The sequence below is a fragment of the Marmota flaviventris genome, chromosome 1 (assembly GCF_047511675.1).
Source record: "Marmota flaviventris isolate mMarFla1 chromosome 1, mMarFla1.hap1, whole genome shotgun sequence".
NCBI lineage: Eukaryota > Metazoa > Chordata > Mammalia > Rodentia > Sciuridae > Marmota > Marmota flaviventris.
In genome coordinates this window covers 3,680,175-3,702,271 of record NC_092498.1, presented here as the reverse complement: position 1 = coordinate 3,702,271, position 22,097 = coordinate 3,680,175, and the positions used below count along the sequence as shown (strand labels likewise).

The 22,097-nt window shown below is 47.1% G+C and overlaps 1 protein-coding gene across 2 annotated transcripts in view; it reads left to right on the top strand.

The window, feature by feature from the left end:
• Dpp6 (dipeptidyl peptidase like 6) overlaps positions 1–22,097 on the top strand; it is a 624,061-nt gene that overhangs the window by 365,227 nt on the left and 236,737 nt on the right. For both annotated transcript variants that reach the window (XM_027943387.2, XM_071610694.1), the window contains exon 4: positions 19,224–19,318. In XM_027943387.2, the coding sequence (XP_027799188.1) occupies positions 19,224–19,318 (95 nt within the window). The remainder of the gene's footprint in view (positions 1–19,223; positions 19,319–22,097) is intronic.

Sequence of the window (22,097 nt, the reverse complement as noted above, 5' to 3'; positions counted from 1 at the left end):
CATGCTAGAGGACACAGTAACAGGAACCTATTTTGGTGGAGGGGTACCAAGGATTGAACCTAGGGGCACTCAACCCCTGAGCCACATCCTCAGCCCTATTATACATTTGGAGACAGAGTCTCACTGAGTTGCTTAGCACCTCAATTTTGCTGAGGCTGGCTTTGAACTTGCAATCCTCCTGCCTCAGCCTCCCCAGCTGCTGGGATTACAGGCGTGGGCCACCAGGCTGGGCTGAGAAATTTCAGTAATGCTTGTTACTGGATGGAAATGAGGTTTGCTAGATGACAGAACCATTCTGTTATAATCACTTCACAGGCCCTTCACAGAATCGCGGATTTTTATGAAAAATAATCACGAACTTCCTTAAGAATGTGTCGTCTGCAGCGTGCTCTTTCCTCACTGCGGGAGAGGACTCTGCCGACACACACTTTAGGATGATTATTCTTTGGATGAATGTTTAAGGATATCTAATCCTTGCTGGTCTTCCTTTTTCTTCACCCACATAAACGTTGGAAAGGCTGCTCTCCTGCCTATTTTCTTCCGTGGTAGCTTCGTGCAGAGACTCAATTGCAAACTCAAGTCTTAATTCCGCAAATTGCTGGTTCCTCCTCAGCCACGTGGCTAATAAGGGACACGGAAGGAAACGCTGCACCGGGCTCCATGCCTGGGCTGCTGGAAAGTCGGAACGTGACTTTGTCCAGACATAGAAGAGATTGTGATTCAGACGAGGAATGCAAATTCAGGTTTTCCAAAGCCGTCTGGGCAGCGCATTAATCAGACACAAAATCGGGTCATCTCAGAACTCAGGAAGAAAATCAAGTGAGATTTAGTCATTTGCAACCACAAGCGCTGTTGGGAGGCCCATGCCCGTCGCTGTCCACCGCGTGCCGTTGGCGCTGCACTGTGGCCCTGGCGCTGCCGTCGCAGCTCACTGTTGCAGTGCAAGGGGCGCAGGTCCTGCGCTTACTGAGCTCGGGTCTCCGAGGCCTCTTCAGAGGGGACGCCGCCCCTGGTGCATTCTTGTGAGGCTCTGGGAAGGAGAACATTCCGGGAGATTTTTCTGACTTATTCTCCAACTCTACAGGAAAATAAGTCACAGTGCGCCTCGCAGCCAGGCTGTCCTGTCACCCAGGTTGGTTGCCGACACTAGTTAGACTCCAGGACCTGACCCAGAGGCAGTGGGTGGGCATCCCGAGCCCTGGACTGCACTGCCTCGGCTGAGCACCCAGGGGCTGAGCCAGCGCAGGCCGCTGTCAGGAGTCCAATGAGCAGAGCTGGCTGGGCGGAGGAGGTCGCCATGCCGCTGTCACCACCACTGCCGCCCTCGGACCCCTTGACGAAGTAAACCAGAAAAAAGGAAAACAGAAAAAGGGTGCAAAAAAAAACTGTTAGCCTTCGTCCCCTCTAGACCTAAACACGCCAAACTGCAGCCTGCTCCAGACACCCCTCTGCCACAGTCTGGCTGCAGCAAACTAACCGCGGGGCGAGGAACTTGTGAAGAGTGATACAGCGGGAGCCGCTTTATTGTAGGACAGTAGAGGTATATATACCCAACTAATGACACACAGCTTATCTTAATCAACATAAACTAGGTACAGCAGTCAACCAGTAAGGAATCCTCATCATCTTATGATGACACACAGCTTAACTTAACTGACATAATCTAGACACAGCAGTCAGTCATTAAGGAATCTCCATCATCTTAATGGCTCCCTGGCGTTACTTCTCAAACCACTCCTCTTGGCAAAGTGCCAGGCGCCATCTCGACTTGTTTACGGACCCTAACACCCCTCCCTCTTCAGAGTCACTGTTTCCAGAGGGCTGTGAGGGTGCACGCTGGGCACCCCCAGGGCAGGGGAGCAGCACCTCTGCCCACTGCCCACCTCCACCCAAGTGCCCACCCAAGAACCCGCCCAGAGTGCTCCAAGCCCTCGCCTCCTTCCAGGCAGCAGTGGCTGAGGGTCTCTTCCCAGAGGCCCTGCTCTCCAAGCAGCCTGCACCGGCCACCAGCCCTAGGGTCGCCCCTGGAAGCGGGGGGCTGTGCTCCTTCCTTTCTCCTCTCTGTTAGAGTCAAGCAGCCAGGGAAGCGCATGGGCAAGGCCCAGCCGGACCTCGGCCACTGAGGGGAGGGGTCGGTGCACAGGGCCCAGCGGGCAGTCCCACCACAGCTCTGCCCTGCGCCCTGATTGGAGAACTCTGGGGTACCATCTACGGATTGGCTGGTTTTAAAATCAGGGCGGGCAAAGGGAAGGGCTATAATTAAAATGGCTACAATTGGATCGGATTCCGGGTGGATACCATTATCTGAAAACGGACCACTGGACTTTCTATTTCTCACACTGTTTTATACCAAAAACAAACAAACAAAAAAACAATCCACCACACACTCACACACAACTTTCAGAAGTAGAAAGGGTGGCAGAGTGGACACTGTGCTACCCCCATGGCCAGTTAACATCTGTACTGCCCCTGTCCTCTACAATATGTTTTTGATGAAAATATTTAAATATGAATTATGTTGCCATTTTATTTCATCTCTGAATAATCAAACATGCATCTCTAAAGCGCGTCCTCCCATAGAGCCACGAAGCATGATCCTAGCCGCCCCAGATGCTGTCGTCCCTGACATCACTGGATGCCCGGGCCATCTTCAAAGGCCCTTATTCATTCCCAAAATACCTTCTGTCGCTTTTTTCCCCTCCCAGTTTGGATCAAATTAAGGATCATAATTACGCCTGATTGCGTCTCATGGTTCCTGTGAATGCAGGTTGTGGATCAGGACGGCTGTGTGTAGAAGCCCCACTTTGGGGGTCAGTCTGACCGTCTGCTCATGGACTGATTTAACATATTTACCGGTGATGCCTGGTTGTCCACTGCTGGGGACCCTTAAGGGGGCTAAAGAGGTGATCGCTGAACCTCTCCGTCACAAGGTGTCTTTTTCTACGAGGGCGGCTCTCCTTTCGCAGGTGTCCCCTGGACCCAGACCAGCCTCGCACCAGCATTTCTCCGGGCATGGTGAGCACCCACGGATGACCACGCCTGTCCCGTCAGTCAACAAGGGTTGCCAAATAGTGGTTTTCTAAACTGGTCACTCCTCCTTCACATAGAGTGGTCAGGCTGCGGGGAGCAGGGACTCACCTGTGCACACTGCAGTTGGTGTCCGTGAGCCACAGGGAAAGCAGGTTGCACTGTTACTCATTCATTTTTAATGCTTGTTCTCGGAGTCAGGAGGTGATGTCATGGTCAAGTCCTACTGTGGGAAATGAAGGGTGTTGTTTTTTTTTTTAAATCTTTGATCAGGACCATAATAAACTCATGAAAATGTTTGCCTATTCCACGTGTTTGAATCACGTATAGCATTTTTCTCTCGGTGTTCAACCGTCCTCACTGCAGCTGCCAAGAGCCCATCCGGGGTTCTGTGTCCTCACAGCAGTCACCTGGTGCCACAGTGCGGGGAGAGGAGCCACCAGTCCACCTCAGCAACACGGCGTGCGTATTGCACCCTGGCCGTCGGTGGCGGATGGCCAGGTGACGCTGCTGTCGCAGCAGGTGTGTTTCCATGGCTGGGCACTGTCTGGCTGAGGCTGGTGCAGAGGGGCCTCCTCCTCTCCTGGGTGACCGCCAGGGCAGCTCAGCTCCTCTCCATGTCGTGGGACCAAAACACCAGGCCCGGGCAGAAGGCGAGAGAGGGCAGGCCGTCTGCACCAGTGCTGCGAGGCCCACTTGCCCATATTTACCCAGGCTCCCCTGGACCATCCGGGTGTCTGAGCCCAGAGCAGAGAAGGGCCCTGAGGAGCTGGACTGCACAGATAGAGTGATGGACCCGGGCCAGCTCTGCAGCCTGCGGTGGTCTTCTTGGCCTGTCCCGTTAGCCATCTGTCTTTGCTGCCCAGTAAGATGCTCCAGGTCCAGGGTTTCCTCCGTGTGCCTCGGACCTGGAAATACCATTTCCCCCAGGGACCGTTGGTTCCCTTTAGTGCTCACAAACACAGTCTGGTGTCCAGGAGCACCCACTCCTAGGCCCTTCCTGCATACCAACTAGCAAGCAGGTGATGTTGAAACGTGAAGAAACACTGTTTCGCATTGATAATTCCCTGCACAGTGAACATTGTGGAGCTCTGACTTTTAGCTGAACTTAACAGGATTTTAAATGTGGGTCTCTTCTCTCAGAGAGAAAAATCGTAGCTCCTAACAGCCCAACAGACTTCCTCATTCATCAGAACTGCCTTTTGCGACAGCGTGTTGAGTACGGAGCTTGACTCCAGCAAGCCCGCGTCCCTTTCTTTGTGTCGGGGACCGTGGCTAATTCACGGAGCAGGGGAACGGGCCACAGAGGATCCGCAGCTGGGGATGCTCAGTGAGCGTGTGAGAGCTCTGCTGGGGTTGCAGCCGTGTCCTCTAAGGCCCTCGATTCTCTCCTGGGGACGGCTGCCTTCTCTGGGCCTGTTTGCAGGAAATGCGTCCCTGGGCTGCCTTACACAGAACACACGCGACTTGATAACTACAGGTCGTAGTTATCAAGTTGGCTACTTAAAAAAAAAAATCGTGAGTTTCAACACAGCATAGACACTGGAGTCCCTTTGTCATTTTTGTGACATTCGGGCTCCTGTTTTTCCTTCTTAGTTTTTGGTGGCAGGGCTGGGACTAGAACCCAGGACCTTAGCCTAGTGCTGTGAGCCACCCCCCAGCCTGTGGTCATGATTTTCAATCCACTGGATCTTATGGTGTCCGTAGAGCGAGGAGTCATAGCCTTGGGCTGTTGTGGAGACACCTTTTGACCATTTAAAGACTCTCTGTTTTTTCCTAACTGCTGTCTTCCTTGTCACTAGGAGTGGAGACACCTCATGGGCGCGAGGCACCTGCAGGTCCTCTGACTGCCTCTGAGCGTGTCCTCGGTTTCCTTGTTGGTGGCTGTGGCCTGAGAAGAGTGATGTTTTTAGATTAAAGGAGACAGTGGTGTGGACTAAGACCTCCTGGGGAATAAAGCAGACCCACTTGTTAAGCCTTCTAGATGTGCTGTCCCAAAGAATGTCCCGCAGGGAGGGACTGTCCCATGCCTGTGGCACCCAGCAGTCACCACAGACACACGTGACAACCGAGCTCTAGGGAAGGGTCCAGCGCACATAGGAAACACAGTGTGAACTAGGTTTATCTTTATTTATTAGTTGTGTTCAGTTATACATGACGGTAGAGCCCATTCTGACATGGTGATAAAGGCACAGAATAGACCTTGTTCTAACTGAGTCCCCAGTACCTCTCCTTCCCCTTCCTCCCCCACTCCCTGGTCCCTCCCTCTATTGATCCTTCTGCCACCTGATGGTGAGGTTCACTGTGGTGCGTTCACATATGTGCATAGGAAAGTTAGGTCAGATCCTTTCCACTGTCTTTCCAATTCCCATTCCCCCTCCCTTCCCTTCATTCCCCTTGGTCTAATCCAGTGAACTTCTCTCCCCCCCCCCCTTATTGTGTGTGAACATCTGCATGTCAGGAAAAACATTCGGTCTTTTGTTTGGGGGGATTGACTTATTTTACTTAGCATCGCATTCTCCAGTTCCATCCATTTACCGGCAAAAGTAATAAAGTCATTCTTTTTATGGCTGAGTAATATTCCACTGTGTATATGTATCACATGTTCTTTGTCCATCCATCTGTTGAAGGGCACATAGGTGGGTTCCACAGCTTGGCTATTGGGAGTTGAGCTGCTATAAACATTGATATGGTTGCATCACTGTAGTATGCTGATTTTAAGTCCTTTGGGTATAAACTTAGGAGTGGTATAACTGGGTCAATATGTGGTTCCATTCCAAATTTTCTGAGAAATCTACATACTGCTTTCCAAAGTGGTTGGACAATTTGCAGTCCCACTAGCAATATATGGGTGTGCCTTCTCCCCAGTTCTCACCAACCTGTATGGTTAGTTGTATTCTTGATAATTACCATTCTGACTGGAGTGAGTTGGAAGCTCAGCATGGTTTTTGTTTTGTTCTAGAATTCAGTGTAGTTTTAATTAGCATTTTTCTAACAGCTAGAGAGGTTGAACATTTTTTCATATATTTGTTGGTTGTTGGTATTTCTTCTTCTGTGAAGTGTCTGTTTAGTCCTTTGCTCATTTTTTGATTGGGTTATTTGGGTTTTTTGTTTTTGTTTTTTGGTGTTAAGCTTTTTGAGTTCTTTGTATATCCTGGATATCCATACCCTGAGAGGCAGGTGGCAAAGATTTTCAACCATTCTGTGGGCTCTCTCTTCACACTCTTGATTTTTTTCCTTTGCGGTGAAGAAGCATTTTAGTTTGATGCCATCCTGTATATTGAATTTTGATTTTACTTTTTGAGTCTTGTTCAGGAGGCCAGCTGGAGAGTTGGGCCTACATTTTCTTCTAGTAGGTTCAGGTTTCTGGTCTAATATTTAGGTCTTTGGTCCACTTTGCGATGAGTTTTGTGCAGGGTGAGAGATAGGGGTTAAATTTTGTTCTTGTACATATGGATGCCTAGTTTTCCCAGCACCTTGTGGAAGAGGCTATCTTTTCGACGATGTATTTTCTTGGCACTTTTGTCAGGTTTCAGCAACTGTATTTATGTGTGATTGTCTCTGTGTATTCTGTTGGTCTTCATATCTGTCTTCGTATCTGTTTTGGCACCAGTACCATGCTGTCTTGGCTACTGTAGCTCTGTAGTATAATTTAAGGTCTGGTATTGTGATTCCTCCTGCTTCTCTTTTCTTGCTAAGGATTTCTTTGGCTATTAAGGACCTCTTATTTTTCCATATGAATTTAGTGACTACTTTCTCTATTTCTATGAAGAATTGCCACCTGCCTCTCAGGGTATTGATATTCAGGATATACAAAGAACTCAAAAAGCTTAACACCAAAAAAACAAAATTGGAATTTTGATGGGAATTGCATTGAATCTGTATAGCGCTTTTGGTGGAGTCAACCAAGAATACATTTCGATAACAGTAATTCTGCCTATCCAAGAACATGGGAGGTCTTTCCACTTTCTAAGGCCTTCAATTCCTAATTTTAGTATTCTATATGTTAGTATTCTATAGTTTTCATTGTAAAGGTCTTTTACCTCTTTTGTTGGATTGATTCCCAAGGTTTTCTTTTTTTTCTTTGAGGCTATTGTGAAATTGTGAATGTGATGGTTTTTCTAATTTCTTTTTTTAGCAGATTAATCATTGGAGTGTAATAATGCAATTGATTATGGGTGTTGATTTTGTATTTTGCTACTTTGATGAATTCGTGTATTCTGGAAGTTTTCTGATGGAGTTTTTTGGGTCTTCTAAATATAAGATCATGTCATTGACAAACAGTGATGGTTTGAGCTCTAATATTTCTATTCATAACACTTTAATTTCCTTCTCTTGCCTAAATGATCTGACTAGGATTTCAAGGGCTGTGTTGAACAGGAGGGATAAATGTGGCAGTCCTGTTCTTGTTTTTAGAGGGAACGTTTTCAGTTTTTCTCCATTCAGAATGATGTGGGCCTTAGGATTTTCATATATAGCCTTTAAAATGTTGAGGTATGTTACATCCATCTATCCCTAATTTGTCTAAAGTTTTAAATTGTTCTATGAGGTAAAAGATGATGCAATGAGTGAAATCAGAGAGAAAATTCAAGAAGTAAAAGATCTCTTCAATAAGGAGATAAGAATTCTGAAAAAGAACCAATCAGAGATACTCAAAATGAGGAATCAATAAACCAAGTTAAAAATTCAATGGAAAGCATCACTAATAGACAAGACCACTTGGATGATAGATTTTCAGATCTTAAAAACAAAGTATATAATTTTAAAAACAAAGGTGACCATAGAGAAAAGATGTTAAGAGACCAGGAACCATGAGCAGAATATTCAAGAAATATGGGATAACATTAAAAGGACAAATCTAAGGTTCATTGGGATAGTTAAAGGCTCTAAATACAAACTAAAAAATGCATAATCTTTCCAATGAAATAACATCAGAAAATTTCCCAAACCTTAGGGATGAAATGGAAATTCAAATACAGGAGGCATGAAGGACTCCAAATATACAAAATTATATTTAGGCACAGTATTATAAAAATCCTAACACAGAGAATGAGGAGAGAATTTTAAAAGATGCTAGAGAAAAATGACTGACCACATTTAAAGGGAAATCAATCTGGATCTCAACTGATTTCTCAACCCAGACCCTAAAACCAGGAGGTCTTGGAAAATATACACCAAGCTCTGAAAGAAAATTTATGCCAACCAAGAATACTATACCCAGAAAAATTAAGCTTCAAGATTGAAGGTAAAATGAAAACCTTCATGATAATCAAAAGTTCAAAGAATTCACACCTAGAAATCCTACACAACAAAACATACTCAGTAAAATATTTCATGAAGAATAAATGAAAAATAAAAATGAAAACCAGCAGAGGGAGGAATTGCACTAGAAGAATATTCAATCAAAGGAGAAACTAATTCAAATAAAGTTTCAAAAATAACTCAGACTGACAGGTAATAAAAATCATATCTCAACAATAACATTGAATATAAATGGTCTAAACTCTTCAATCAAAAGACACAGACTGGCAGATTGGATTAAAAAAACAAGACCCAGCAATATGTTGTCTCCAAGAGACTTACCTCATAGGCAAAGACATCCACAGACTGAAGGTGAAAGGATGGGAAAAACATCATTCACATGGATCTCAAAAACAAGCAGGGTTACTATTCTCATATCAGATACATTTATTTTTAGTGTTAATGGAACATGGTGCCGGAGGCCACGTGTTATCAGTGGCCCCCACTGCCCTCTAGGTTGTCAGTGTGGTTTGACTAAACACACTTGCATTTGGCTTCTGCTTCCTGAAATAAACATGATTCCTGACGTCAGCACTCTGGTCATTGCTGAGTCCTGCTGTGACTCACCACACAGAGCTTACTGCACGGAATCAAAGGAAAAGCGAGTCCTGGTCAGCCTACGTCACTGCAAGTTCACACCCCTGGCTCCTGGCTTTGTCGGGAAAGAATTCAGAATTTAAGTTTGTGTCCTAGTGGTTACTGTAGACCACTGGGACACAAACTTAAATTTTTTAACCTCAGGTGTGTCTGGTGGGGTTAAAAACAGAACAACTAGTTGTTCGCAACCAAAATAAACATAAACACCAGTTTCGGCAAAAATCAAGTAAGAGAGAATGAAAGAGCAAGCCACGTTGCTTCATTTCCATTAGAGCTGCATGATTTTCTTTTAAATATAGAAAACTATTGAACTTTAAAATCCATTTTAAGTTTTTACTCTAGAAAATTTAAACTTACAGCAAAGTAGAGAGAAGCGTAAATAAACTCCTACGTGTCCGTACCCAGACGTCAGCAGGTATTTCCTAACTGCCAGTCTAGTTTGTCTGCACTTGGCCATTTCTCCTCCACCACGTCTAGGAGCAGACCCCAGACAAGGTGTCATTTCAGTCTTGCAGGTTCCACCAGATACACTTGGAGAACCCTCCAGGCACACCTGAAGAGCCCAACAGGCACACCTGGGGAGCCCACCGGGCACACCTGGGGAGCCCAACAGGCACACCTGGGGAGCCCACCGGGCACACCTGAAGCGCCCACCCGGCACACCTGGGGAGCCCACCGGGCACACCTGGGGAGCCCACCTGGGGAGTCAGGACTGCCTTCCTGTTGATGGAATAGTGTGGCCACCACACCACCCTGAAGAACCACAGGGAGCCACAGTTTCTTGACAGGGTTGTCCCACGGTCCGTCAGTGTCCTGTGGCCACAGCAGCACCCTCATGGGTGGAAGTGTCTGCCATTTTCCTGGCCATTGTCAGTCTCCTGTTGTATGCGGTGGCCGTGGTTAAGGTTCCTCTGCCCATGCATCTCGCGCTGTCCTAGCTGGGTCTAGCATCAGGTCCACTTCTGCTGTCATTTTCTCCCTTGTTGGGGGGGCACTCCTTCCTGCTGGTGTGGCTGCTGTCCCATGCTGCTTGTCACTTTCTGTGTCACTCGCAGCCGCCGATGACCCATGCCTTATTTCCCTAGGACATCACGCTCATTCCATCGGTGTCTATCAGGCAATATCTAGGGTCCACCTACAGACGAGACTTTGGCCTGTCTTTTGGTCATTCAGTGATACCTGTTGCTAGGAAAGAGGGAAAAGCTTCCTGACTTCACTTTTTCCCACTAGTTTTTAAGTTACACGTGGACCTACAAGCATCTCCATGGTGATCTGCTGAATGGCCTGTTGATTCTGTGAGTATCACCTTAAGCTCATGGTTCAGGGCTGACCACTTCCGCCTGTTGTGATGACTGTTCTCATCGATGCTCCTGGACCTGTCCTGGGCGGTGGGAGCCTCCCCCAGGCTGGCTCCTGGATCCTGTCGCTGGGGCTTTAATAGACTCTGGTAGCTTCCTTGGTTGCATAGATTTCCTATCACAGATCTGGAATCAGCCATTTATAGAAAGAATCCTGCTTCATGGGTGAGAATGATATTGCAAGACTGCAGTGTGGGTGCTAGGGATTACAGACCCATGTTTTATGACCATTATATCGATCTTGACTCTCTTAGGATATCTGTACGCCATACACGACTTATTATCAGAACATAGGTAAATGCAACTAAATTATAGCTGGAAAAGAAAATACAACAGGCAATCAAACATGGTTTCTTTTAGCAATTATAATAAGATATTCATAAAAGTATCACATTTGCTCCATTCACTGTGTACATCATTAAAAATTAAGATCTATTCCTCTGCACGGTTCTTTGTGGTGTTCACCTCCGCAGCACGGACGCGTCACACCTGGAAATGAGAACTTACGTGGCCCTCTTGTTAAGAAACCCGTGGTGCCAAGGGCAGCCGTGGCACTTCACATTTCCACGGTAGGGGTGGCCTCCAGAAGGTGTTTGGAAGAAGGCAGTCTGCCAAGCAAAGGGCAGTGGACAGCCAGCTGACCAGTGATGCTCAGAGTCAGTCACTGTGATCTTATTTGGGGAAGAGTCAGAAAAATTATTTGTTCTGATTGTTACAGGTTTTTATATCATGGTTTGAGGGAACAGATTAGAATGGAAAGTAATGGCCCCCCCTGTGCTGGCCACCAGGGCCACTAACTTCTGCTGTGTAGTGCTTTCAGCTACGACAAGCTCCCCCCGTGCACAGAGCAGTGAGGCCAGCGCACGATTAAAATGCAGACCACTGCATGTGTGGCGGGTGGCGCCTCAGCTTCTCCCGGGAAAGCGTCCCTAGGACCTCGGGCTCTGCGTCCTGACTCCACCCTGCATCCTTCCCTGCCCTGTCCCCGTCCCATGGCATTGCAGTGGTGCCCGCCCTGTGGAACGTCTCACTGCTCTGCAGTTATGGGGAAGAGACAGTGTGGCAGCTTCCCATGACATTCACTAAGGTATAATTTGAATGACCACCGTCCTCCCAGCCCACTCACTCCACCGGGACCCCTCCCTGCCCGGGTGTTGCTCCTGTGACCGGTTCTGCCTGTGGGCTCACGCAGGGTAGAGATCTAGTAAATCAGAATTCCATTGCACTCACTTTCTCAGCTCAGCCTACACGTATTCATCGCCTGGTCTCAGACTGTCACTACACTAGGTGTCCCCAAGGACAGCAGCAGGGTGCTCCTCCCCTCAGAGCCACTCTCTGGTGCAGAGAGGCAGAACAGGCAGAGCGCTAGCCTGCAGGAGTGAGCATGAGCAGAATGAGTGCTGTGCAGAGGGGAGGCAGAGGAGTCACCTTACCAAGGGGGTGACCTTTCCCCGAGCCCGGAAGCTCTCCTCTGCAGGAGAAAAGGGCTTTGCAGGCAGCACCGGCAGCCCAGGGACAGGGGCAGGAAATGCCTGGCCGTGTTCAGGATGCAAAATAAGGATGGCAGAGAGTCGGAATGCAAAGAGGCACCCGGGCTAGAATACGAAGGAGGTGACTGACAGGCCAAGGAAACTGGCCAAGTAGTCTCTGCCAAAGGGAGAAGAAAACGTGTTTTGAAAGAATACAGTCTGTCTGCACAGAAAGGAGATAAAGGATAGTGGTCACTGGAGGCTGGCGGGCTGTCCGGGGTGACACGCTGGTAAGCAGAACAGGGCAGGAGCACTGTAATGAAGGGGTGGGACTCGAGAGGCCCCGGGGGGGGGGCAGGTTTGAGAAGGGGCAGAGAGGGGCCCCATCCCTGCCTCCTGCGCCTCCCCCTGACCTGCATGGAAAAGAATCCGGGCATTTCAACGAAGATGAAGTATCTGAATCAAGTGAAGCTACTACCCTCGCAAAGAAAACCACCTTCTTTAGCAAGGGCAGCAGAGGCCAGGAGGGGTAATGACGAAACCCAGATGTCCCCACCCCCAGGAGATCACCCAAGGTCACCTAACATACAAGGAACCAAGAAAATGAAACACTCTCTAAATGTAAAAGAAAACTAATCACATCTGACCTAAATGAATCCGATTGTTGAGCTGACAGGGGTTTTAAACAGCTGTTAGACCGTCCTCAGTGAGTTAACATAAACATGGGGAATGGAAACTTGGGAATGGAACTTGGCAGAGAAATGGGAAATCTCAGCAGAAAAATAGATTCAATAAAGAAACCAAATGGGAATTTCCAAATATAGAAATAAAAATTAAAATACTTGACGGATTTGATGTTGGAAGGCTGTGACAAAGGACATCAAGTGAGCTGGATGACAGCTCAGTAGATGCCATCCAAGGTAAACAGAGAGAGAATAGTTCACTAAACAGAGCATCGGAGACCTGGGAGATGACATCAGACTCAACACTTGAGTAATCGGAACACCAGAGGAGAGGACACGGGTCAAGGGACAGACAGAAGACACTTGTCAAGTCAATGGCTGGAAATGTGCTAAAACACAGACATTTTCAGATACAAGATGCTCAGTGAACAGCAAATAGAGCCCACAGAAAGCCCAATCCGAAGGACTCCCTATTCCATTGTTGAAAACCCAGAGCAACCAGTAAACCTCAAAAGCAGCAAAACAAAAATGGGATAAAATCCCTGGAAATAACAGTTCCATTGATGCCAACTTCTCCTTAGAAACTGTGGTGGCCAGAAGAGAGTGGAACAAAATTTCAAAAATGCTAAAAGGGAAACAAAAGAAAACCCTGTCAGTCCGGAAATCTGTATTCAGAGAATCCTTCAGGAACGAAGGTTAAATGAAGCCACTTCCAGATGAGTCAGAGATAAACAAGGGCGTTGCTGGAGGGTCCAGACCACAGAACTTCTAAGAGAACCTTCTCAAGAGGCTGATTCCCAAAGCAAAAGCAAAGCTTCTGTTTTTCCTTTTTGACTTTCACCTCAATCCCTTTATAAACCACGATCTGTTACAAACAAAAATGATGATGATAGCTGTCCTGCAGAACATGCAGAGGGTGCTGGCACAGTCTACATAGCAGCTACAACAGCGGGCGGGGGGACTTGACCGCTGGACAGATGTCCATATTTCACGAGAAGGTCAGAGGTATACAGGATGGTCCCCAGCAGGTACGGGGAGACGGCTCAGCTCCACCCACCCGTTACCACTCTTGTTCTGGTTGCCTGCGTCTTCAGGTGTCACCCAAGACACTCACTGCCTCTCCCCATGTCAGGGACCTCCCTGTGTGTTTCCCTAGCAGTTTACAGTTTCAGGGTTTAAATTGAGACTTCAACTCATTGTGAGTTGGGTTTTATATGATTTTATAAGGATCCGGTTTCATTCTTCTGCATCTGATATCCAATATCACTTGTTAAGAGACTGTCCTATCCCTACTGTGTGTTCTTGGCCCCTTTGTGGGAAAGCAGTTGACCTTAAGTGTGTGGGTGTGTTTCTGGGACTTCTTTCCTGGGCCCTGGTTCACATGTCCATTTTATACTGACATCATGGTGTTTTGATTATAATCAATCAACATGTTATGAAATGAGGAAGTGTGATTGCTTTTTGCCCAAGATGATTTTGGCTATTTTGGGTCCCTTGGTTTCACACAAATTTAAAGTTTTGTTTTGTTTTGTTTTGTTTTTTCTATTTCTGTGAAAAATGCCATGGAATTTTGATATAGAGATGACCTAAAATCTGGAGATCACTTTAGGTAGTGTAGACTGAGTAACCACAGAATGCAGCAGATCAGAATTTGTGAGATGGAGATAATGTCATCCATAAGGGAGATTGTTAGCTTCAATAGTTTTACTTAAAAGGACGGAAAATACACAAAAGACCTAGGCCTCCACCTTAACAAGGTAGAAAAAGAAGAGAGTTTAAAGCCAAAGCAAAGAGAAGGGATGAATGGAGAAGAACATAATTCCCTGAAGTAGAATACAGAAAAAATACAAGTGATACCCAAACCTTGTTCTTTGAAATGGTCAACAAAACTGCTAAACATCTGTCTAGTTTGATTAAAAAAGAAGAAGACACAAACTAACACTTCAGGAAAGAAAGTAGGGACACCACTGCGGACCCTGCTCACCTAAAGCCCAACCTGTTACCCACCATAAAGATGACAAAACAGTAGTAAGAACAGAGCGTACAACGTGGAGTGTGAAGACGCCCCAGAACGTGGCACAGAGCGGAAGCAGGGCCTCCAGACCCTCTGCTCTTCTCCTCTGAAGCAGGCCCCGGAAGGACTCTGACTTCCTGTGAACCAGGCGGTGAGGCCCATCCGCAGGTGGCTTCCCCACCCAGAGGAAAGGAAAGGGAACACTTCTGTCCAGAGTCACAGGGACAGGGAGGACTCTGAACAAGGCCTCGCTGTGCTCCCTGGGTGTGACCTGTGGGTCCCACCCCCTTTGTCCAGTCACACGCGCACGAAACCTGGGTGTAAAGACGCACAGTGTGTGAGCCAGCCTTTCCTGCTGTGACCAGAACTCCTGACAAGAACAACCCAGGGAAGGGAAGTTTATTTTGATTCCTGGGTCAGAGGTTCAGTCTTTGGTCAGCCAAGTCCATTGCTCTGGGCCCAAGTGGAGGCAGTACATCATGGGAAGGGCAGGGCAGAGGGAAGTTGCTCAAGACATGGTGGTTGGGGAGCAGAGGGACAGGGAACAGGGCCACAGGGAGGAAGCACCCACTCTTCCCTCCACACCCAGCCGCCTGCGGTTACCACACAGTCCACCAGACTTGGGCTCACTGATTGGGTTGCGGCTCTCATGGTCGAAACAGCTCCCCTCCAAAGGTTCCCGCTGTTGACCAGTGACAGTCCTTGCTTCCCCGAATGCTGAGTATGACACCAGAGGAGCACGCCGAGGCAAGTGTAGGGTGGAAAGCAGAAGCTTTATTAAAGGACAGCAGAAAGCCTTCTCCCCAGAGGACGAAGGGGACCCAAAGGGGGAATCCGTGGAAGGGAGAGGTCTTCCCTCTGTTATAGCTAAGGTCTTCTCTTAGTCTTCCCACACTCCTGACCTTTGTTCCCCTTTATCTTGCAGTGATACAAAGCAGGTGGGAAGGCCCAAAAGGTGGGAGATAGGTGGGCTGGAGGAGTCATCTGGGCAGGAAGGGCCTGGGGTGGCTTTTGATTAGCACTCCCCTGTTTGCTGGGAGCTGCTTCATGAACAGTTCCTTAGGATGGGTTCTGGGCCTTGGGGACATTAACATTTCAATTTCCTCAAGTGCTGCTCTGCTTTCCTGGACTCCATTCTCGATAATGGTCTCCATTTTATTTATCTTACTCGATATTAGACCCGATTTACCTAGCTACACTGACTACCTATCTGTAAATCTGGCTTCATAAACAAGCCTAGGCTGACACAGGGGCTTGGGGGACACCTTATATCTAAACCACAGCACATAGTTTCCCTGTTTCTTTTGGTCTTCATTTCTGAAGGAAGGGTGTCAATGTCACACTGTGTCAATGAAACTTACGTTAAACAAGTACGTGTGCTTTCCCTGTAGTCTGGCCTTTGTCACGGGTGCTCCAGGGCCAGCTTAGCTGTGGGTAGGAAAGAAAACGTCTGTCCTTTAGCTGCTAAAACGTTACGACCTGTAGAGGCAGACAAGTTCCTGGACGGCCTCATGTGATCAAAATAGACTTAAGAATAAATGTGAGACTCAAATAGCTCTGTGCCAACTGAAGCACTTTAGTGTTAATTAAAAACCTCTCCACAAAGAAAACTGCAGGCTCAGTTGGCATCACTAATAAATTCTATCAAATATTTAAGGTGGAAATATGCAAATCCAAAATACATTCTTTCCAAAAATAGAGTAGGATAGAGCACTTCCCAACTCAGTTTATGAAGCCAGTGATATTCCAAGTCCAAAACAGACTTAAAAGAAAGAAAAGAAAAAGAAAATCCTAAGGAAAAGAAGAACTAAGAACTAAGACCAACTCACCTCATCATGGTAGATGCAGAATACAGCAGGTCGGGACCAACACTGCGCTACGCTGCATGGTCCATCCTTATCCTGGGACACAAGGCCAGCCTACCACCTGAAAATCCAGGGTCTTCAGCTCACCATACTAATGGAAGTCCATGTGATGTCTTCAGTTGCTGTGGAAAAATCATTTAAAAATAGTCAGCAACCTTCCATGATAAAAACCCAATAATGTAGCAATGAACAGGAACATGCTCAACTTATTAAGTTCACCTGGGAAGCACTCACAGCTGGTGTCAAGCTCAGGGGTGACTTACTGGGTGACTTACTTACCCAGCACGGGAGTGAATCAGAGGTCCCCTCTGACCCTCTCCTTATCAGTTCTGCACCAATGGCCTGAGGTTTGTGGTCACATTGGTTTTTACTGAGAGAATATTGACCTTCTCAAAGTGTCTTGGGACAAATAGTTACATGCATAAACAGGTGGCATTAGATCCCGGGCTCTCACCACATATGCAAGTCATTTCCCAATGAGCCAAATCCTGGTTTTTGAAAGTAATGATCAAAATTGTTTCAGAAAAAATTCAGAGGAATATCTTTATGATCTTGAAACAGGAAAGGATTTGGTTTCTTAAATAGGGTAGATCAAACACTAACAATAAAAGATCATAAAATTTTGGTATATATTAAAATTTTCTACTGATCCAAATATTTCATAAAGAAAATGAAAACTCCAGCTAAGAAAAGACATTTTTAACACATAAAAGTAATAAAAGTGTCATGTATAATGTATAAAAAAAATCCATAAAAATCAATAAGATAAAAACAGTTCAACAGAAAAAAAATAGACAAATAAACCAGGAATTTCCAAACTAAGAAATAAAAATAGCAAAGAAATATCTGAAAAGTCTCAAAGTCATTCACAATAAGACCATTTTGCACCTACTGTATTGACACAAAGTAAGAAAGCCTTAGAGCTTTCTTAATTTGGAGAGGACGTGAACCACGGGAGCGCTTCACACTGTCCATGCTAGTTCAACTGCCACGGCCACTCTGGAAAGTGACTTGAAAAGCCAGGCGTTCACACTCCCTACGACCTGCCACTGCCCCTCCAGGCACACGTCTAGATAGCCCTGGAAAAGACACACATTTGTACAAAATATGTGAAGAAAAATGTTCATGGCAGAAGCATTAGTCATAATAATAGAACTAGCAGTGATGGACGTCCATTGTAATACAGGAACTCCAACACCGTGCACTGCGAAGACCTAGAGCGCACCCGACAGAAACTAATGGAGATTAATGAGGACTGCTTACAGCAAATACCGCATTACTAAGCTCAAATGCAAGTGAAACGGGCTGGCTGTGGCTCCGAGGCAGAGCACTTGCCCAGCATGCGTGCAGCCCTGGGGTTCCATCCCCAGCACTAAAAGAGATTAAAACCCAAAGGCAAGCAGAACTGAGCAGCTTGCCATGTAGGGACAGGTGAGTGTGTGAAGAGGGTCAGGGAACCATGTGCTTCAGAAGCCCAGAGGGAGAAGACGCACAGAATCTTGTTCTGCTCCTTAGTGGTACCTCTGGTTCCTCTTTGTAACAGTTGTTTCATGCACATCCACGATCACGCAATCTTAAAAGTCACGGCTAATGCAGTGTGGTTGGTGCCAGGAGGGGTGGTGACAGCAGAGAGCTTGGGACTTCTCGAGGACTTGGTGGGAGGACCTCTTCATCGGAAGGCAGGCTTGAGATTTAGAAATGCAGCATGATAGCGCTGGATAAAGTGCTATGCAGATGGAGGAGCAGCCTTCTTAAAAATCTTTCTTTCTTTCCTTTTTTATTTTTTTGCAACTTTCCTGTGAAACTAACCAACTGACTCTTACGGGCCTTCCAAATCAGAAATCAACAAGTTGTTGTATAAGGGTAGCTTCACTGAAATGAGTGAACCGTCCTCTGCAGACAAGAGCATCTCAGTGCATTTTCTCAAGGGGAAAGGGAGCAGGACTCATTAGATTTGTACCTGAAAGTACTAACCAGAAGAATCAGTGGGCACAATTCCACCCGAGCCTCTGCTGAGCCAAACGTGACTTACATAAAGCTCAGGTGGAGCGTCTAGAACCAGGATGGTGCACATACTCCTTTGTGAGCGGGTTTTCCTTTTCCTTCTAAGTGTTCTGGACTCCTAATTGCTGTTCTCTTGGGTTAACCCAGTCTGCTCGGCCTTTCTCCTTGGCAGCTCTCAGTGTGAAAGACCTCTGCCTTCAGCCTGGCCCACAGCTCCCGCTCTGCTCAGGAAGATGTCTTTCCTTCTACCCAGGCTTGCCCTGCCTCTCCCCCCGTCCACTTTCAGAACTCTACCTTCCCATGCACCACAGGTGTTTGCACACACATCCACACGCCACACTATTTACTATGGGTTTATTAATTTTCTAAGGGAATAACTGAAATCTTGGTTAATTATATGAAAAATACTGGATCCACTGACAGGATGATGTGTAGGTTCCAGGTGTTCATGGTAGCAGAACGTTCAGAACCTCCCGGAATTGCAGGAAGAGGCTGTGGCCAGGGGAGATCCAGTCCTGCAGAGCACGGGTGCACGGGCAGGTTCAGTGCAGGTCTCAGCTACAGTAGATGAGTCCCTCCACTTCTGCTTCCACCCTGTGGAACATGAATTCTTCATCTACTCAATGTCCACTGTGCAGTTCTTGCCCAAGAACATTCTAGCACCTTCCACAGAATGTGTGCACGTAGTGCTGGTGCCTTTCTCCTGGAGGGCAGGAAGGGCTCAGAGAGAAGGATCGTAGAGACTATGCTAGCAGAGAGGGACCCACTCTCTGCACTTGAAGGGCCTGTGGATAAAAAGCTGCATATCATCCAGAACCATATCGTTCATTTCATGTAAGTGTCCATCAGAAGCCGAGGCGAGTTGGTTGATGGTTCATGACTCTCTCTTATTTCCTTCCCTGTAGATAAAGAATTCATCTACAGAGAACGGGAAGGCACCGTGATACTGCGGAACGTCGAAACAAATGACTCTACAGTGTTAATAGAAGGCAAAAAAATTGTAAGTACTCTCTCTAATAACCAGGATAATTCCAGAGTTTTTTTCCTGCTGCAAGTCAATAAAGCAGAAAATGACTTTGGGTTTCCCGTTTTAGTATAGCCAAGGAGAAGCAATAAACTTGTAATACTACAGGCTGAGCAACTAAAGATAATGTGAAATTGAAATGACATTAATTTAATAAGATGAAAGCTGTTTCCTCCAGCGTCCGGGACTCTCTCTGCAGGTGTTAGAAGCAAGCACTGCATATCAAATATAATTGGGAGATAAAGCCCTGAGGCTTTTACACGTTTACAGAACAATGCAATAATGCCTACAGAGTATTTCCAGAGAACCTTCATTTAAAGAGAGAGACGTGTCCTCGTGCACAGGGAGCATTAACTGAAGCCCTGTGACTGTACCTGATGATGTTAAGTGAGATCTTTATCTTAAAACAAGTGCCAAGTCAACCAGGGTACCCCTGCCTTAGGGTCTGGGAGAGCTTTTTTCCCCCAGGATTTCAAATGTCATTAAGATTTTGGGTTCATGTGTAAAAACATTAGGACCATTAACTGAAGTTATGTACTAAAGTAGATCAATTTAAAGAAAATCAACTTTTTTTTTTGGCTGTTTATGATATGCTTATACTGAGTATCGGAAGAAGTAAATCTGCTTTTGGGGGTTGACCATTTTCTTGTCTGAGACAATGAGGAATTCACAGGAAGAGACCAAGGTTAAATCTACGTGAAAAGCAGTAAACTGATACAGACCGGGATTCTGAGTCAGAATGATCATAAATTGGCTCTGCTATGAATCAGACACCTAGAGACCTGGGGGGGTCCCCCATCTGGGACTGGAAGACACCACAGGAAGAATCATCCAGGTGTTATGGTGACCTGAGCCCCCGAGGCCAACCGTGATGTTCACTGTGGTTTATAAAACAGCCTGTAGCAAGTGGCAAAGGCGTTGGACGTTCTGGGGTCTGCAGGCTTCTGAAATCTTCCCTGTGGTCCTGCTGATCTCATTCTCCTCCTCAGCTGATACAAACAGGTGGTTCCCACGGTCGATGACTTCATGTCCCCAAGTTCTTGTGTCCCCAGCCCCTTCTAACTCCTTGGCCAGGCAGCTGGGTGGGAGGGATGCAGGGAAGCCCAGCAGAGAGCGGTGGACACCCCAGGACGGTGCAGCAGGGGCCGATGCCGAGCGCTGTGCTGACATGGGTGACCCCTGCCTTCCCTGACCCATGCTTCCGACTGAACCTCTTGACCCAGCTGTCCTCTCCTGCGTCTCAAGGGTGGAAGCATTAAATAGTCGCACAGTCTGAACGGCGAGGCCTGTGCAGGCACCTGTCGCACTCTGCAATCACAACGCACCACTCACGCTTTCCTGGAATGCTTTTGCTTTTTATATTGTTTTCTGGAAGTGGACCCTGTCCCAGCATCCTGGGGCAAGTTCAGACTTTCCCTCTGAAGCCGATACTTGAGTCTGCTGAGATGAACTGGCAGACCAGCAAGTGGGAAATCTGGTGGGTTTACTAACACGCACGGGTGGGGGGCCACACACGATATCACAGCCAGGGAGGCCAGGTGGCTGAGGCTTAAACGCCTTCTCACAGGGAGAGAGAAGCCAGGACTGCAGCGGGGAATAGATGATTTTTAGGGAAACTGGATGAGCCCAAAGAAGAGACAGTGCTGGGGACAAAGTTCCTCTGGGCTCTGGGTGGATGTTATCAGATTTCTAGGAGCATCCACGTGAGAAAGGATTGGAGGCACCATCAGCACAGGTGGTGACCTTCAGCTCTGCTCCACCTCCCGGCTAGAACTGTCCTCTGCTCAGGGACAGCAGAACTTTGGGCAGTTGTGTAAGGTCAGGACACCCCCGTCCTGCCTCTAGGGGTGCTGTAAGACTGATGTGAGGTGTGTGCGCGTGCTGGAAGGCCACCCAGGCCACGGGAGGGTTCAGACGGCTGCACTGGGCGGGCTCAGGACTCCGGCAGCGTGGGTGCTGCGGCTCTACGCAAGACCCAGAGGAGGGCCAGGGCCACAGGCACACACCAAGGGCACTGCTGGCACGGCAGCCCGCAGGTCCAGGCCGCGGTAGCAGGGTAACAGCCCTTCCTGTGGGCTGGGTGAGGCGGCTCTCCAGAGGGAGGGGGTTTGTCAAAGCTGGGACTGATGGCAAGAGGCGGATCTCAACAACCAAATCAGTCAAACCCAACCCAGCTTCCCCTCGAACCCACATTTGATGTCCTAGGAATTCCTGGACATCATGTTTCGTTCTTACTTACAAAGTAATTGAAATGTCCAACTTAAAGTGATCTTATTTTCATACGTCCTGTAGACTCTCTTGTCAACAAATTAGCAATTATAAGCAGGTCTTTGTTATATGACCTTTTGTATTTTTTTGTTGGTTCTGATTAGTTATCCATGACAGTTGAATGCATTTGACACATCTTACATGAATGGAGTATAATTCTCATTCTTCTGGTTGTACATGATGTAGGATCCCACAGGTCATGTACTTGCATATGTACGTAGGGTAATGGTGTCTGATGCATTCTACTATCCTCCCTACCTCATACCCCTCCCCTCCCTTCACTCCCCTCTGCCTAATCCAAAGTACCTCTATTCTTCCCTAGTACCCCTCCTCTTATTGTGAATTAACATCTGCCTATCAGAGAAAACATTCGGCCTTTGGTATTTGGGGAATTGACTTATTTTGCTTAGCACGATATTCTTCAGTTCCATCCACTTACTGGCAAATGCCATCATTCCATTATTCTGTAAGGCTGAGTAATATTCCA